Source organism: Leptodactylus fuscus, chromosome 2 (genome assembly GCF_031893055.1).
Source record: "Leptodactylus fuscus isolate aLepFus1 chromosome 2, aLepFus1.hap2, whole genome shotgun sequence".
Classification (NCBI taxonomy): Eukaryota; Metazoa; Chordata; class Amphibia; order Anura; family Leptodactylidae; genus Leptodactylus; species Leptodactylus fuscus.
Genome location: NC_134266.1, coordinates 107,945,105 through 107,962,568, shown reverse-complemented (window position 1 = coordinate 107,962,568; position 17,464 = coordinate 107,945,105). Strand labels below are relative to the sequence as shown.

Below are 17,464 nucleotides of genomic sequence, written 5' to 3'. Positions count from 1 at the left end.
ACTCCTTTATAAAAGGCTGACAGCTATGGTCAGTGGGGAGGAATCAGAATATAAGCAGGGGCTTGCGACAGGCTGTGGCAAAACAGAAAAGTCAGAGATGGTGGTTTGACTTACTGACTCCACAACCATGTTTCCACGAACTCCCACCATCTAGGCCCTTCTGGCATAGCATTTAGGAAGTTTAGAGAACAGTGGTTACATGGAGGACACATACAAAGCGAACAGGCTCCAGATGCCCGGAAAGACCATCAGTAGATAACTGATCCACTGTCAAGCACAAGCAGCTCCCACAATTTTGTCCACTATCCAAAATTGCCAACTTTTATCACACACCCCTATCTTTGCCTAGACCAGTGGGTCTTAACCGGGGTTCGATCGAACCCTAGGCCCTATGCATGGTTCATTTTGTGTACCAGTAAAAAAACAAAAAAGAAACAAAACAAACAAATCAAATTCAAGACATAGGTATGTGGGTTTTTTTTTATCACTAAAGAAGGGTTCGGTGAATGCGAATATGAAACTGGTGGGTTTTGTACCTCAAACAAGGGTAAGAACCACTGGCCTAGACCATTAAAAGTAATTAGCATAATAAAACTTGTGGTCATAGCAACCATTACGTGTTCTGCCACTGACAACCAGCCATAGTCACCTTTGTTTGCACTGGTGTCACTGGCTTTGAATAAAGCATAGAGTCCACGTGGTGAGCAATACCTCTACTGCTGTTGACCTGACATGCGGAGCCTTTACATAATGACAGTCTGACTCCCCTAGAAGCAATATGAGGGGACCCTAACCACTCAGCAATATGTGCAGAAGATTGTACAGATACCACCAGTAAACTCACATTTTCGCTCTAGTATTTAATCCCATACATATACCACTGATCAAATCTATACAATAGAAGTCTATGGAGAGGGAAAATAGAGGAAGAGGAAAGAGGAGAGCACTCTGAACTATAGAGTGACAATTTTTCTTTCACATTACTATTCAGCCATCTGCTTACAAAATTGACTCATTTAATGCTGACGATTGGCTCATAACTTTGTCTCTCTTATTCCTCCCCTCTCCATAGACTTTATTGTAAACGGAGAAAAAAAAAAATGCACAAAAAATGTAAATATAAAAAACTATACAATAAAAAAAATACTATTAGTTAACCCACACAGTGATTTAAAAAGTCAGATGTAGTCCTAAACCACCTAAATGATGGGAAGGGGGAACAAGTTACACCTCTCATTAGGAGGTGATGTAAAAACTATTGTGTGTTGCCCACTGCCCAGGGGGATGAGCTGGATGCGGGATGCATGTGTTTAGTGTTGATGCAGCAGTGCTCAGTAATAGCAGGAAACTCCCCTTGTGCTCCAAGATCCTAATTTGAATAAATGTGCTTTTTCTTCTCATCCCTGGGGCTCTGAAACATACGAAAGGCATTTTTATTCTGCCAACAGCATCTACAGCACTATAGGAGCAGTTTAAAGGAGCTGGAGGTAGAGATAAACTCCCTTTAAGATAAAACCGGCTGCGACAGGAAAGAACTACATAAGGCTGGGGCCCCCTGGCACTGAAATGCCGCAATTCTACTGCGGAAACAAATTGCAGCGTTTTACAGTAAGGGCAAAGTGGATGGGATTCTGGCGAATCCCATGCCCAATTTGTTTTAGAAACTGCTGTGCAGACACACCGAGATTTCTAAAATCGGCACAGTTTTGGAAAATCGCAGTATGTCAGTTATACCTACGGAAACGCCAGCGGTTTCCCCATAGGTATAATTGTAACAAAGTCCGCAGAAGAAAAAACTCCTTGAACTTTCTGTCTAAAGTGCTGCGGGAAGAACCGCGATGTGTTGCCGCTGCGGTTTTCTGCTGTGGGATATCCTGTGGGGCCTTACCTAAGGAAGGAGATGTATAAGCTGTGTGCACAATTATCAGGGCATGCTCCAGTTTTAGAGCTTATGAAGGGAAAAGAAACCAGGTGACCCCCTCCCAAATAGTAGGGAATGTGATGTATCTCAATTTACTCCATACAGCTTACATATTCACTTTTCACCATTCCCAGTGCATTCACATCAGGGAAAACTAATGCGGTCATTCCCAAGGGAATTCTGCTTTATTGGCACCACAGAGCTCTACTAGCATGACATGGTGTCCTGATACTAAATATCAATCTGCAATTCAAAAGCCACATAGCACTCTTTCACATCTGCGCCCTATAGTGTGCCCAAACTTCGTGGCTATCTTAGCTAATGCATCATGGTACTTGTAGGTTGACTTACACTACTCACCTTTCACTATCTCCTCCCCCTAGCTATCCCGTCCACTATTAGCCCTTTCCAACTAATGAAAACCATCTTCCACCCCCTCCCCCCTTCCCATCATACTTATCAGTCTTCCATAGGTTGGACGGGTTTTTTATTTACTCTGCTGGCACACACACAATAGTCCTGATACTGCGCTACAATAAAAGGTCACTAGCGATGAGTCACTGCTCTCAGGTCAGCTAATTACAGTTTCCTATTAAAGGCTAAGAGTATTTTTTTTTCCCCAAGATGGCGCCGCATTGAGTGGCTGCCTCAATACAGAGCTCCAAGCTGAGAGCAACCTTTATCTTTCCTTTTCACTCTTTTTGTATGCATCTTCAAGAATCCTCTACTCAAGCAACCTAGCACTATGAATTAACAACTATAAATCGAATGGAAGACCCTGTGGAGTATATTTTGTTTTCCTTTTGTTTCTATTGTTAAAGCATGGACAAGACTCAAGACCTGATCAGCTGGATTTCCTGTGTCATTGTTACCATCCCCCCAGGAGCTAAGGACAGCATGGTCACCATGAGGCAGACAAAGCATGGAGGAGATACCTGCATGGAAGTGCGGACATCTTTCAAGGAGATGATTTTTGGCGTCTATTGCTGATGTGTGAAGATGCCTACAGCTGACTGATATTTCTTTTACTGTGGACACGTGTGACTCTGTTACAGCCTGGGAACTTACCATCACCCACCTACCCCACGAGTTTATGGAAGGTTGGCAAGAGAGCAGCACCCTGTCTACCTGGATGGCTTTTTTTGTGGTTAAAAATACACGTGGTTTTTGTGTGCAAAAATACACGTGTAAAATGTAGTTAGCCATTGAGTTCAATGGCTTTTTTTAAAAAAAAATTTTTTAATGCGCATATTTTTGCGCCCGCCAAATTACGCTAAAAAAAAAAAGCCATTGAACTCAATGGCCAACTATATTTTACACGTGCATTTTTACATGTGTAAAATGGACAAAATGAGAAGAGCGTTACATCGTGTGAAGGCTCCCTTAAGCTAAAGCCCCATGTTGCAAAAATACAGCACCCCCCCCCCCCAAAAAAAAAAAAAAAAAAATCTTTCCTTTTTACAGCACCAGCAGCGTTTTTTTTTTTCTAGCTGAAATCCGCAGCGTGGGGCCTAAGCAATAATGGTGGATTGTGTGATTTGCAATTGTAAGAGGTCGCTACTAGAGATGAGCGAGTACGGTTCGGATCAGCCGATCCGAACAGCACGCTCCATAGAAATGAATGGATGCACCTGGTACTTCCGCTTTGACGGCGGCCGGCCGCTTAACCCCCCGCGTGCCGGCTACGTCCATTCATTTCCATGCGAGCGTGCTGTTCGGATCGGCTGATCCGAACAGTACTCGCTCATCTCTAGTTGCTACACTCCCTAGTAACCTCTGGAGACAGGTGAGCTAGAAGGAACTGTGGAAGTTTCCCAATTTATGATTTTGTGTGTGTCGAGAGTAAGGTATACAGATACCCTACAGAATTGGTATACAGAAAGTCGAATATATCAGTGCTCAATTCCAAAAACGCCATAAAGCAAAGACAATTTCTGCCAACTCTACTATTGTTCGCGGAGTGGAAAATACCTTAAAAGTGCAATAGTGAACATAAAAAGCAGCAAACAAATATTAGAATACAGCATCGACATCAAATAAACACATGGCCCCAGATTTACTGCTGTGGATACAACTAGACACTGCTATAAATATGGCACATTCAAAGTTTTATGGCATAAGTCAGTCATTACATACTAAAATCATCAGTCACTATGGAAAAACTGCCATGTTTTTAGATTGCCTAAGTTTCCACAGTAACTATTAGCTAATCTGAGCCATGGTTTTCAATATAACACTGAAGTGGCTTATGAAGTCAATGTGAACTCATCAGAAGTTCAATATTGGTAAAGCTACAACTTTGCAAAATACTTAAATCGAAAAAAGTTAATGCCATTTCAAAAAGGAATACTGTTTCTTAAAAGACAAAAACAAAAGACATTGAAGTTGCTCAAAGAAGATGAAGCATTGTTCTAAGAGTTTTCTGACCTAAAAGTTGAGTGTGCATACTGAGAAGCTGATCCATCAGGGTTCGGCAACCCAACCCCATGTAGACCAGCTGTTGCAGCATCTACTTGGTGCTAGAAGTGGATAGTGGACAGGAGCACATACAGAACAACTCCTACTCAAATAAAAGCAACACTGCAGCCCTATCCATTGCATAGTGGCATTTCCCCATTCACTAGCAGCTTCTGGCAACCAAAGGTTGCTGCAATATCTGATTTATTTGCGGTCCAAGTGTCAGTTCACACAAGTGACATACTGCCAACCTGTCCTGAGTCACTAGTATGAAAATGCCTTTAAACCTCATAAAAAACATGACAAGTCCTTTCTGAAACTTACTAAAATTTGAATGCCAAATTTGAGTGAATTTTTGTGAAAGTCAGGAACAGAGTCGTCCTGTGTAGATATACCCAAATATGAACAAAAGTACTGTTTTGATCTTTGGGGCACTTGTACATATAGTCAACTATGAATATTCATAAATCCTTCTCTTCTACAGACTGCATGTGTTTCATTACCAACTTCTAAGACCTCATTTACATGTATTTTGGCAAATATTTTACATCTCCATTTATAAGCCACTTCCATATTTAGCTTACAAATTGTTAATGCAGAATGTGGACCTAAGATTCTAATGTGAATGAGACCCAACAGTGGTCCCAAAAATGTCAGCTAGGTGACCAGATTTAAAGAGGATCTTTCACCATCTGGGGCACACGTAGTTTAATACACCATTAGAAAACAGACAGTGCACCGAATTCAGCGCACTCTCTGCTTTCCCATTCTGTGCCCCCGGTGAAGAGCTATTGGTGCCGGTATCGTAGCTCTTCACCATCAGAAGGGCGTTTCTGACAGTCAGTCAGGAACGCCCTTCCTCACAGTAGCATCTATAGTGCTGTACTATGAGAGGGGGCATTGCTTACCGCCAAGTGATGACGCTGAGCAGTGAGGAATGGCCTCCCAGTATTTGTCTATGGACGATTACTATCAGGAGGGGGGGCGCTCCTCACCACTCTCACAGTACGGCGCAATAGGCACTACTGTGAGGAAGGGTGTTACTGACTGACTGTCAGAATGTCAGAAACGCCCTTCTGACAGTGAAGAGCTACGGTACCGGCACGGATAGCTCCTCACCGGGGGCACAGAAAGGGAAAGCAGACAGTGCACGGAATTCAGCACACTGTCAGCTTTCTAGCGGTGTATTAAACCACATGTCCCCAAAATGGTGAAAGGTCCTCTTTGAAAGTACATTGCAATTTATTTAGTATTATCCAGTTCTAAGAGTACTGAAGTACACCACTAAACCCAATTGGGGTTGCAGTGGAATTAGTGACAGTCGTACCATAATCTATCTGTATATTTAGGCTATGGATAACACTACAGATTTTCTATGGTAAATTTTCATTATTGTTTGAATGTTATTTCATTGTATAATCAGCACAAACCTCTTGCAACACGCAATACAATAAGCAGTCTGCGAAGTATAAATTGTACCCACGTGTTTCATGGATTATGTAAAGAATAAATAGTTGAAAATAAATAATTTAGAGTAAATTCTCAGTGAATAAATATACTAACATGTGCTACTAAACACAACATGCAAATAAATAACTATGGCGTTATATTAATACTGTTCACAAAGATACCCTTCATTTTAGTTCACATATTGGGAACTGAGAAAATAACACTGCATGAAATTCACAAATATCAAGTACTGCCTCCAGGTAACTACACCTACCTCATCTCTACCAAAGTAATCTAACCAATTCCTCACCTGCCGCAGGTGGATGCTGACCACTAACCGTTGGCAAATCCAAAGAACTATCAGACATAACATGCTTCAACTCCCCGCCCATATCTGACAGCTTCATGTCAAACTGGATGGAAAGTGCATCTTCAGAGTCATCTTTTCCAAAGCTGCTACCACCAATGGAAGGAAGATCCAGCGACTTAATTGACACAGAGTCCTCTTTGGCTTGTTTAAGGGCAACAAACTTATCCACAAAAGACTTTTCTGTATTGTTGTCTGCATTGGTGAATTTGTCATATTGGAAAGTAAAGTCATTATTTTTTGTACTGTTGGTTGAATCTTTTGTTTCTTCAAATGCTATTGAAGACCCTTCCAGAGAAAATTGATCAAATAATTCATATTTATTAAATGAGCTTGAAGATGTGGGTTGAAGGGTTTGGGAGGCAGCAGTAGATGTTACTTGATCAGCTGTGCTGCCTTCCAATTTAAAAACGTTATATTTGTCATCACGGTTTTGCTCCACAGAACTGGTATTACTTGTCATAAAGTCAGCAAAGTCATTCTGGCCACCAACAGATGTGCTGGTGCTTGGGCCAAAGAGTGTAAAGTCCCCAAAGTCGTCAAGCAGAGAGGAACTTTTAGGAGGTGCAGTGACAAATGATGATGAGGATGGTAACAACGGTGATGGTGATGATAATGAAAGTGGGGGTACAGGCAATGGTACAGGCTTGGTTAAATGAAATGCCTTGGAGAAGTTACTAGTTACCGAAGATGGGAACGAATCAAGATCAGAGGATGGTTTTACTTGTGTTGGCAATTTCTGTTGAGGACAAGTGGGGAATGTAAGTGATGGTTGAGTTTCTCTCAATGGAGTATCAAGAGGCGATACACTGTCTGCAGTCTTAAAATCTGTGAAACCATCATCTGCTCCCAATTTGAAGTCTGTAAAACCATCTCCTGCAAAATAGAAAAAAAGAAGAGAGAAAAACAAGTTAGACTTCATGTAGCATTAAATAAATAAAACACTGAGTGAAATTTACTTATTCTGGCATTTCATAAACCATTCTTAAAAGGGGTTTTTCCCCGAGATTAAAATAAATAAAATAAAATTACACTGCAGGTAAATGTTCTTTGCTTTGGCACGATGTTAGACCTAAGGGATCAGAAAGAAAGCCTCTATTGGGTTCAGTCACAAGAGAGGTCATTGTTCCCATAAAATCCATTTAAATGTCCACTGGAGTAAGATGTAGGTGGCAAGCCTCTTAAGTCTGGCACATGTTGGGCTGTTCTATCAGCAGACAAAAATATCGACACACAATGAAATGCATACTGTAGATTTGCAATATATTTTGCATAAATTTCTAGCAAAATATAGTTTTCACTCATAACATACTTCTGGCATGACAGACATAACAGACTAGTTCACACGGGGACATGGACGCTGATTTTGACAGCGGATTTCGCGGCCAAATCAGCGTCCATACAATGTATCCCTATGTGAACTGCTCGCTTTTTTTTTTCTGCTAGCGAGCTAGCAGAAAAAGAAGCGACATGACCTATCTTTCGGGCGGAAGCCGCTCGCGATGAGCCGCGGCTTCCGCCCAGCCGCAGCGCCCTCCATGTCGGCTCATTCATTTGAGCCGACAGCGGAGGTGAAAACCGCGACCGCGATGGTCGTGGCGGGAGCAGTTCACATAGTGTGGACATTGTATGGACGCTGATTTGGCCGCAAAATCTGCTGTCAAAATCAGCGTCCATGTCCCCGTGTGAACTAGCCCTAAGACGTACCTAGGTTTTAGAGGAGGAAAATAGGGAAAAAAAAATTTGGAAGCAAAGAATGGTAAAATATTTAATATATGGGAGTTGTAGTTTTGCAACAGCTGCAAGGCCACATTGACAGGTGACCCTGCAGCTGTACGGGGACGCATAGAGTGTTTTTTTTTTTGCAGGGCCAGAAGTACTTTTTAGTTATACCATTTTGGGGACTATCTATTGCTTAGATCACCTTGTATTGAAAAAAAACCCGGTGGTTTATGATATATGATTTTCTACTTTTATATACCGTATTTTTCGGACTATAAGACGCACTTTTTTCCCCCCAAACTAAGGGTGCGTCTTATAGTCCGAATAGAGAGGCGGATGCCGGCAAGGGATAGACGCCGGGGGCCTGAGACATCGCTGCGCTCCTCTGCCCTGCATGAAGCCAGCAGCGGCGATGCTATTCCGCTCCTCCGTCCCCCCGCTGCTGGCTTCATGCAGGGCAGAGGAGTGTAGCGATGTTGCAGGCCCCGGCACCTGTGCCGGCGTCTATCACTTGGCGGCTTCCGCCTCTCTAGTAGAGCGGATGCCGGGTCAGTATTGGTGGCCCCTTCTCCCCCGGGGCCAGTCCCCACCGGCCCCATACCTGTGAAGTTGCAGGCCGGCTCCTGCGCGGCGATATCGCAGGAGCTGACCTGTTCGGGTGACAGCCGGGAGCCTAATGAGGCTCCCAGGCCTGTCACTGCTATATTAGTATTGCGGCTGGGTCTATGACCAGCCGTAATACTAATAGACAGAATGTCCCATAGACGGCAATACAGTTGTATTGCCGTCTATGGGACTTGCAATCAAGTGACCGCAGGTTCAAGCCCTGGGGGGGAATAAAATAGTAAAAACAAAAAAAAAAAAAAAAAAAAAAAAAAAAACCTTTAAAAATATAAATAAAGTTCTAAATCACCTCCTGTCCCTAGAATATATATATATATAAAAGTAGAAAATCATATATCATAAACCACCGGGTTTTTTTTCAATACAAGGTGATCTAAGCAATAGATATTCCCCAAAATAGTATAACTAAAAAGTAGAGCTGGCCCCGCAAAAAAAAACTCTATGCATCCCCGTACAGCTGCAGGGTCACCCGTCAATGTGCCTTGCAGCTGTTGCAAAACTACAACTCCCATATATTAAATATTTTACCATTTTTTGCTTCAAATTTTTTTTCCCTATTTTCCTCCTCTAAAACCTAGGTGCGTCTTCTAGTCCGAAAAATACGGCATATATTTCTAGGGACAGGAGGTGATATAGAACTTTTATTTATTTCATATTTTTAAAGCTTTTTTTTTTCTTTTTTTTTTTTACTGTTTTATTCCCCCCAGGGGCTTGAACCTGCGGTCACTTGATTGCAAGTCCCATAGACGGCAATACAACTGTATTGCCGTCTATGGGACATTCTGTCTATTAGTATTACGGCTGGTCATAGACCCAGCCGCAATACTAATATATAGCAGTGACAGGCCTGGGAGCCTTCATTAGGCTCCCGGCTGTCACCCAAACAGGTCGGCTCTTGCGATATCGCCGCGCAGGAGCCGGCCTGCAACTTCACAGGTACGGGGCCGGTGGGGATCGGCCCCGGGGGAGAAGGGGCCGCTGATACAGACTACAGACCAAGGCATCCGCTGTACTAGAGAGGCGGATGCCGGCGAGGGATAGACGCTGGCACAGGTGCCGGGGCCTGAGACATCGCTACGCTCCTCTGCCCTGCATGAAGCCAGCGGCGGGGGGACGAAGGAGCGGAATAGCATCGCTGCAGCTGGCTTCATGCAGGGCAGAGGTACGTAGCGATGTCTCAGGCCCCGGCGTCTATCCCTTGCCGGCATCCGTCTCTCTATTACGGTGGGTGCCAGGCGCCACATTCGGACTATAAGACGCACCCTTCTTTTCCCCCCAAATTTGGGGGAAAAAACGTGCGTCTTATAGTCTGAAAAATACGGTACTTTCTATTTCAGCCCTTATGTGTCGTCATACCATGCCCAGACGACACAACTAAAGGGGTATTAACATAACCATATTTATAGATTACAGATGAGAGAGTAGTGAAATATTCGATATTGATATCAGTTTCGAGTAGCTCCTCAATATTCGAATGAATATCGAATCCCATTGTAGTGTATGGGGAAAAAAAAATGCTTGTTTCAGGGGAAACCACAGTTCGACTAATGAGAGTCACCAAGTTCACAATGACACCCCAGGAAATGATGCCAACACCTCTGTAATGCAACTGGGGCAGCAAGGAAAGCATGCCTGGGGGCATCTAACACACCCAAGTCCCAGGATTACCCCACTATCACAGCCTATCAACTGGACACTCCAAACTCAATATGGAAAGTGGAAAAATATTTGGAAACCTTCTTTCCTCCACAATAATATGGACAGAAATACAAACTTAAAGCTGGAGTTATGCAGCTAAAGAAACATTAGCATGCAACCCTTTAAATGACGTTGCGCATGACAACCACAGATGGTATAGGCAATGGGAAATCCAACAGCCCCCACGAGAGAGAGAGAGAGAGAGAGAGAGAGAGAGAGAGAGAGAGAGAGAGAGAGAGAGAGAGAGAGAGAGAGAGAGAGAGAGAGAGAGAGAGAGAGAGAGAGAGAGAGAGAGAGAGAGAGAGAGAGAGAGAGAATATATATATATATATATATATATATATATATATATATATATATATATATATATATATATATATATATATATACATATATACACACATACACACACACACGCACACACACTCACCAACCACTTTATTAGGTACACCATGCTAGTAACGGGTTGGACCCCCTTTTGCCTTCAGAACTGCCTCAATTCTTCGTGGCATAGATTCAACAAGGTGCTGGAAGCATTCCTCAGAGATTTTGGTCCATATTGACATGATGGCATCACACAGTTGCCGCAGATTTGTCGGCTGCACATCCATGATGCGAATCTCCCGTTCCACCACATCCCAAAGATGCTCTATTGGATTGAGATCTGGTGGCTGTGGAGGCCATTGGAGTACAGTGAACTCATTGTCATTAGAGATGAGCGAACACTAAATGTTCGAGGTTCGAAATTCGATTCGATACAGCCGCTCAATGTTCGTGTGTTCGAATGGGTTTCGAACCCCATTATAGTCTATAGGGAACAGATACTCGTTAAGGGGGAAACCCAAATCCGTGTCTGAGGGTCACCAAGTCCACTATGACACCCCAGGAAATGATGCCAACACCTCTGGAATGACACTGGGACAGCAGGGGAAGCATGTCTGGGGGCATCTAACACACCAAAGACCCTCTATTACCCCAACATCACAGCCTAACAACTACACACTTTACACACTCAATACCACATCTCTGACAGTAGGAAAACACCTTGAAACATGTGTATTTGGCACTTGCAGTGAGGAGAGCTTGTCACCAGCAGTGAATTTGGCCCTTGTAGTAAGTTGAGGTGGCACCAACATTTGTTTTGAAAATCAGGGTGGATTGAGCCTCTAACCAGCAGAGTTTGGGCAAATCATGGTGGAGGGAGCCTCTAAACACCCCAGTTTGGGCAAATTCATGTGGAGGGAGCCTCTAAAAACCCAGTTTGGACCAATTCATGGTGGAGGGAGCCTCTAACCAGCCCAGTGTGGGCAAATTCATGGTGGAGGGAGCCTCTAAAAAACCCAGTTTGGACCAATTCATGGTGGAGGGAGCCTCTAACCAGCCCAGTTTGGGCAAATTCATGGTGGAGGGAGCCTCTAAAAACCAGTTTGGACCAATTCATGGTGGAGGGAGCCTCTAACCAGCCCAGTTTGGGCAAATTCATGGTGGAGGGAGCCTCTAAAAAACCCAGTTTGGACAATTCATGGTGGAGGGAGCCTCTAACCAGCCCAGTTTGGGCAAATTCATGTGGAGGGAGCCTCTAAACAGCCCAGTTTGGGCAAATTCATGGTGGAGGGAGCCTCTAACCAGCCCAGTTTGGACCAATTAATGGTGGAGGGAGCCTCTAACCAGCCCAGTTTGGGCAAATTCATGGTGCAGGGAGCCTCTAAACAGCCCAGTTTGGACCAATTCAGGTGGAGGGAGCCTCTAAAAAACCCAGTTTGGACCAATTCATGGTGGAGGGAGCCTCTAAACAGCCCAGTTTGGGCAAATTCATGGTGGAGGGAGCCTCTAACCAGCCCAGTTTGGACCAATTGATGGTGGAGGGAGCCTCTAAACAGCCAAGTTTTGGAAATTCATGGTGGAGGGAGCCTCTAACCAGCCCAGTTTGGACCAATTCATGGTGGAGGGAGCCTCTAAACAGCCCAGTTTGGGCAAATTCATGGTGGAGGGAGCCTCTAAAAAACCCAGTTTGGACCAATTCATGGTGGAGGGAGCCTCTAACCAGCCCAGTTTGGACCAATTAATGGTGGAGGGAGCCTCTAAACAGCCAAGTTTGGACCAATTCATGGTGGAGGGAGCCTCTAAAAACCCCAGTTTGGACCAATTCATGGTGGAGGGAGCCTCTAACCAGCCCAGTTTGGGCAAATTCATGGTGGAGGGAGCCTCTAAACAGCCCAGTTTGGACCAATTCATGGTGGAGGGAGCCTCTAAACAGCCCAGTTTGGGCAAATTCATGGTGGAGGGAGCCTCTAAAAACCCCAGTTTGGACCAATTCATGGTGGAGGGAGCCTCTAAAAACCCCAGTTTGGACCAATTCATGGTGGAGGGAGCCTCTAACCAGCCCAGTTTGGACCAATTCATGGTGGAGGGAGCCTCTAAAAACCCCAGTTTGGACCAATTCATGGTGGAGGGAGCCTCTAAAAACCCCAGTTTGGACCAATTCATGGTGGAGGGAGCCTCTAAAAAACCCAGTTTGGACCAATTCATGGTGGAGGGAGCCTCTAACCAGCCCAGTTTGGACCAATTCATGGTGGAGGGAGCCTCTAAAAACCCCAGTTTGGACCAATTCATGGTGGAGGGAGCCTCTAAAAACCCCAATTTGGACCAATTCATGGTGGAGGGAGCCTCTAACCAGCCCAGTTTGGACCAATTCATGGTGGAGGGAGCCTCTAACCAGCCCAGTTTGGGCAAATTCATGGTGGAGGGAGCCTCTAACCAGCAGAGTTGGGGGAAATCATGTTGGAGGGAGCCTAGTATTAGCAGAATTGTGCAACGCTTATGGTGGATGAGTATGAGGATGCGGAGGAATTGGAGAGGTTGAGTACAGACATGGAGTTTCATGTTGGGGTGCTTTACACAGGTGGGCACAAAAATGACGGCTCTACCCAGTGGTGGTTCATTTTTATCAAAGTGAGCCGGTCGGCACTCTCAGCTGACAGACGGGTGCGCTTGTCAGTGATGATGCCACCGGCTGCACTGAACACCCTCTCAGATAGGACGCTGGCGGCAGGACAGGACAGCACCTCCAAGGCATATAGGGCAAGTTCAAGCCACAGGTCCAACTTCGACACCCAATACGTGTAGGGCGCAGAGGGGTCGGAGAGGACAGGGCTGTGGTCGGAAAGGTATTCCCGCAACATGCGCCTATACTTCTCACGCCTGGTGACACTAGGACCCTCCGTGGCGGCACTTTGGCGAGGGGGTGCCATCAAGGTGTCCCAGACCTCAGACAGTGTGCCCCTCGTTTGTGTGGACCGGTGAGAACTTGGTTGCCTACTGGAGGAACTGCCCTCCCTGCCGCCAACGTCACATGCTGGAAACATCTCCATCATATTCTGCACCAATTGCCTGTGGCAAGCATTGATGCGATTGGCCCTCCCCTCTACCGGAATAAAAGACGAGATGTTGTTTTTATACCGGGGGTCAAGGATAGCAAAGATCCAGTACTGGTTGTCCTCCATGATTTTGACAATACGCTTGTCGGTTGTAAAGCACCCCAACATGAACTCAGCCATGTCTGCCACAGTGTTAGTTGGCATGACTCCTCTGGCCCCACCGGAAAGTTCAATCTCCATTTCCTCCTCATCCTCCATGTCTACCCATCCGCGCTGCAACAATGGGACGATTCAAAGTTGCCCGGAAGCCTCCTGTATCACCATCACATCATCGGACAACTCTTCTTCCTCCTCCTCCTCCTCCATTAAACGCAGTGAAGCGGACAGATGTGTGGACCTACTCTCCAGCTGTGACGGATCGGATGCTATCCCTAACTCCTCTGTGTGATCTGAGTTATCCCTGATGTCAATCAGGGATTCTCTCAGAACACACAAGAGCGGGATTGTAAGGCTCACCATCGCATCCTCAGAGCTCACCCTCCTTGTGGACTCCTCAAAGACCCGTAGGATGTCACAAAGGTCTCTCATCCATGGCCACTCATGGATGTGAAACTGAGGCAGCTGACTTTGTGGCACCCTAGGGTTTTGTAGCTGGTATTCCATCAAAGGTCTCTGCTGCTCAACCACTCTATTCAACATCTGAAACGTTGAGTTCCAGCGTGTGGGGACGTCGCACAAAAGCCGGTGTTGTGGCACATGCAGGCGTTGCTGGAGAGATTTTAAGCTAGCAGCGGCTACTGTCGACTTGCGAAAGTGGGCGCACATGCGCCGCACTTTCACCAGTAGCTCTGGAACATTGGGGTAGCTCTTTAGGAAACGTTGCACCACTAGGTTGAAGACGTGGGCCAGGCATGGAACATGTTGGAGTCCGGCAAGCTCCAGAGCTGCTACCAGGTTCCGGCCGTTATCACAAACGACCATGCCTGGGCCCAGGTGCAGCAGCTCAAACCATATTGCCGTCTCATCGAGGAGGGCATCCCTCACCTCGGAGGCAGTGTGCTGTCTGTCCCCCAAGCTGATCAGCTTCAGCACAGCCTGCTGACGTCTACCAACGCCAGTGCTGCAACGTTTCCAACTCGTAGCTGGGGTCAATCTAACAGCGGAGGAGGAGGCGGTGGCGGAGGAGGAGGCGGTGGCGGAGGAGGAGGCGGTAGAGGAGGAGGAGGAGGGGGGTGTTCTTCTCGTGTCCCTGCCAGGAATGTTAGGCGGGGAGATGAGGTACACCGGGCCAGTTTGGAAGCAGTCCCAGCCTCAACTACATTCACCCAGTGTGCCGTCAGTGAAATGTAGCGTCCCTGTCCGCATGCACTTGTCCACGCGTCGGTGGTCAAGTGGACCTTTGTGCAAAGCGCGGAACTAAGGGCCCGCCTGATGTTGAGTGACACGTGCTGGTGCAAGGCGGGGACGGCACACCGGGAGAAGTAGTGACGGCTAGGGACGGCATAGCGAGGTGCCGCAGTTGCCATCAGGTCCAGGAAGGCGGGAGTTTCAACAAGCCGGAACGCCAACATCTCCTGGGCCAGCAGTTTAGCGATGTTGGCGTTCAAGGCTTGCGCGTGTGGGTGGTTAGCAGTGTATTTCTGCCGCCGCTCCAATGTCTGAGAGATGGTGGGTTGTTGTAAAGAAACGCCTGATGGTGCCTTTGATGGTGCAGGAGAAGGAGATAAGACAGGACCAGGGGAGGATGAGGTAGAAGTCAACAAAGTGGCGGAGGCAGATGAAGTGGTGTCCTGGCTCGTCCTCTGGAGTGCATCGCCAGCACAGTCAGCAGTGGCAGTGGCAGAGGCAGAGGCAGTGGCAGAGGCAGTGGCGTGAACGGCAGGCGGCCTTTGTCCTGCCGTTGCTGCCCGCCACCGATTCCAGTGCTTGGATTCCAAATGACGGCGCATTGAAGTGGTGGACAGGTTGCTCTTCTCAGAGCCCCTAATCAATTTCGAGAGGCAAATTGTGCAGACAACACTATATCTGTCCTCGGCGCATTCCTTGAAAAAACTCCACACCTTCGAGAAACGTGCCCTCGAGGTGGGAGTTTTTCGGGGCTGGGTACGAACTGGAACATCTTGGGAGATTCCGGGTGTGGCCTGGCTTCGCCTAAGCTGCTGACCTCTGCCTCTGCCTCTAGCTACCCTTTTTGGTGCTGCACCTGCCTCAACATCCACACTACTTTCCCCGCTTGACATCCCCCCTGTCCAGGTCGGGTCAGTGTCCTCATCATCCACCACTTCCTCTTCCAACTCCTGTCTCATCTCCTCCTCCCGCACAATGCGCCGGTCAACTGGATGCCCTGACGGCAACTGCGTCACATCATCGTCGATGAGGGTGGGTTGCTGGTCATCCACCACCAAATCGAACGGAGATGGAGGAGACTCTAGTGTTTGAGCATCTGGACACAGATGCTCCTCTGTTAGGTTCGTGGAATCGTGACGTGGAGAGGCAGGTTGAGGGACAATGAAAGGAGCGGAGAACAGCTCTGGGGAGCAGGGACAGTTTGGGTTATTGTTCTGTAAAGCTTCGGAATTTTGGGAGGAAGGAAGACAAGACTGTTGGGTAATAGGAGGAGAGGAGGCAGAGTCTGACTGGCTGCTGGACAATGTGCTGTAAGCGTTCTCTGACAGCCATTGCAAGACCTGTTCCTGGTTCTCGGGCCTACTAAGGTTTGTACCCTGCAGTTTAGTTAATGTGGCAAGCAACCCTGGCACTGTGGAGTGGCGCAATGCTTGCTGCCCCACAGGAGTAGGCACGGGACGCCCTGTGGCTTCACTGCTACCTTGCTCCCCAGAACCATTCCCCCGACCTCGCCCACGGCCTCGTCCACGTCCCTTTCCGGGAGCCTTGCGCATTTTGAATTCCTAGTTAGAAATTGGCACTGTATACCAGTAGTAAAAATTGTGGGTGCACGTAACCCCAATATATTCTTTGAATTCCCAGTCAGACACTGGCACTATATCGCAGTAGCAAGAAATGAGGGTATTTGTATTCCCAATATATTCTTTGAATTCCCAGTCAGACAATGGCACTGTATACCAGTAGTAAAAATTGTGGGTGCACGTAACCCCAATATATTCTTTGAATTACCAGTCAGAAACTGGCACTATATGGCAGTAGCAAGAAATGAGGGTATTTGTATTCCCAATATATTCTTTGAATTCCCAGTCAGACAATGGCACTGTATACCAGTAGTAAAAATTGTGGGTGTATATAGCCCCAATTCTATTGCTAGGGGACTTGCAGGGTATTTCTGGGGTGAAGGTGGGGGGGCACACCGTTGGAACGGGTATCGGGGTATATATCGGGTATACGGGAATACACTGACAGTGTATTCCATTCAGGATCCTGGGAAAGCTGGGTTGCGGCGATTGAGCCCGTCAGTGCCACGTTACACTGACAAGCTTCTCCCTGGAATTTAGCTCTTATAAGAGCTGTTGTGGTTGTCTTCTCCTTCCTATCCTAGCCTGTCCCTGCCTACCCAGAATCTAAGCCCTAGCTAGCTGGACGGAAACCTCCGTCCTCGGTGAATTGCAAGCTCAGAATGACGCGAACCTGGGCGGCGCTGTTCTTTTAAATTAGAGGTCACATGTTTTCGGCAGCCAATGGGTTTTGCCTACTTTTCTCAACGTCACCGGTGTCGTAGTTCCTGTCCCACCTACCCTGCGCTGTTATTGGAGCAAAAAAGGCGCCAGGGAAGGTGGGAGGGGAATCGAGTAATGGCGCACTTTACCACGCGGTGTTCGATTCGATTCGAACAGCCTAATATCCGATCGAACATGAGTTCGATAGAACACTGTTCGC

At 46.6% G+C, this 17,464-nt stretch overlaps 1 protein-coding gene across 3 annotated transcripts in view; it reads right to left on the bottom strand.

Moving 5' to 3' along the window:
• The window catches only part of SYNRG (synergin gamma), a 102,336-nt gene that overhangs the window by 43,321 nt on the left and 41,551 nt on the right, over positions 1-17,464 (bottom strand). For all 3 annotated transcript variants that reach the window (XM_075264248.1, XM_075264249.1, XM_075264250.1), the window contains exon 12: positions 6,138-7,070. In XM_075264248.1, coding sequence (XP_075120349.1) covers positions 6,138-7,070 — 933 coding nt within the window. The remainder of the gene's footprint in view (positions 1-6,137; positions 7,071-17,464) is intronic.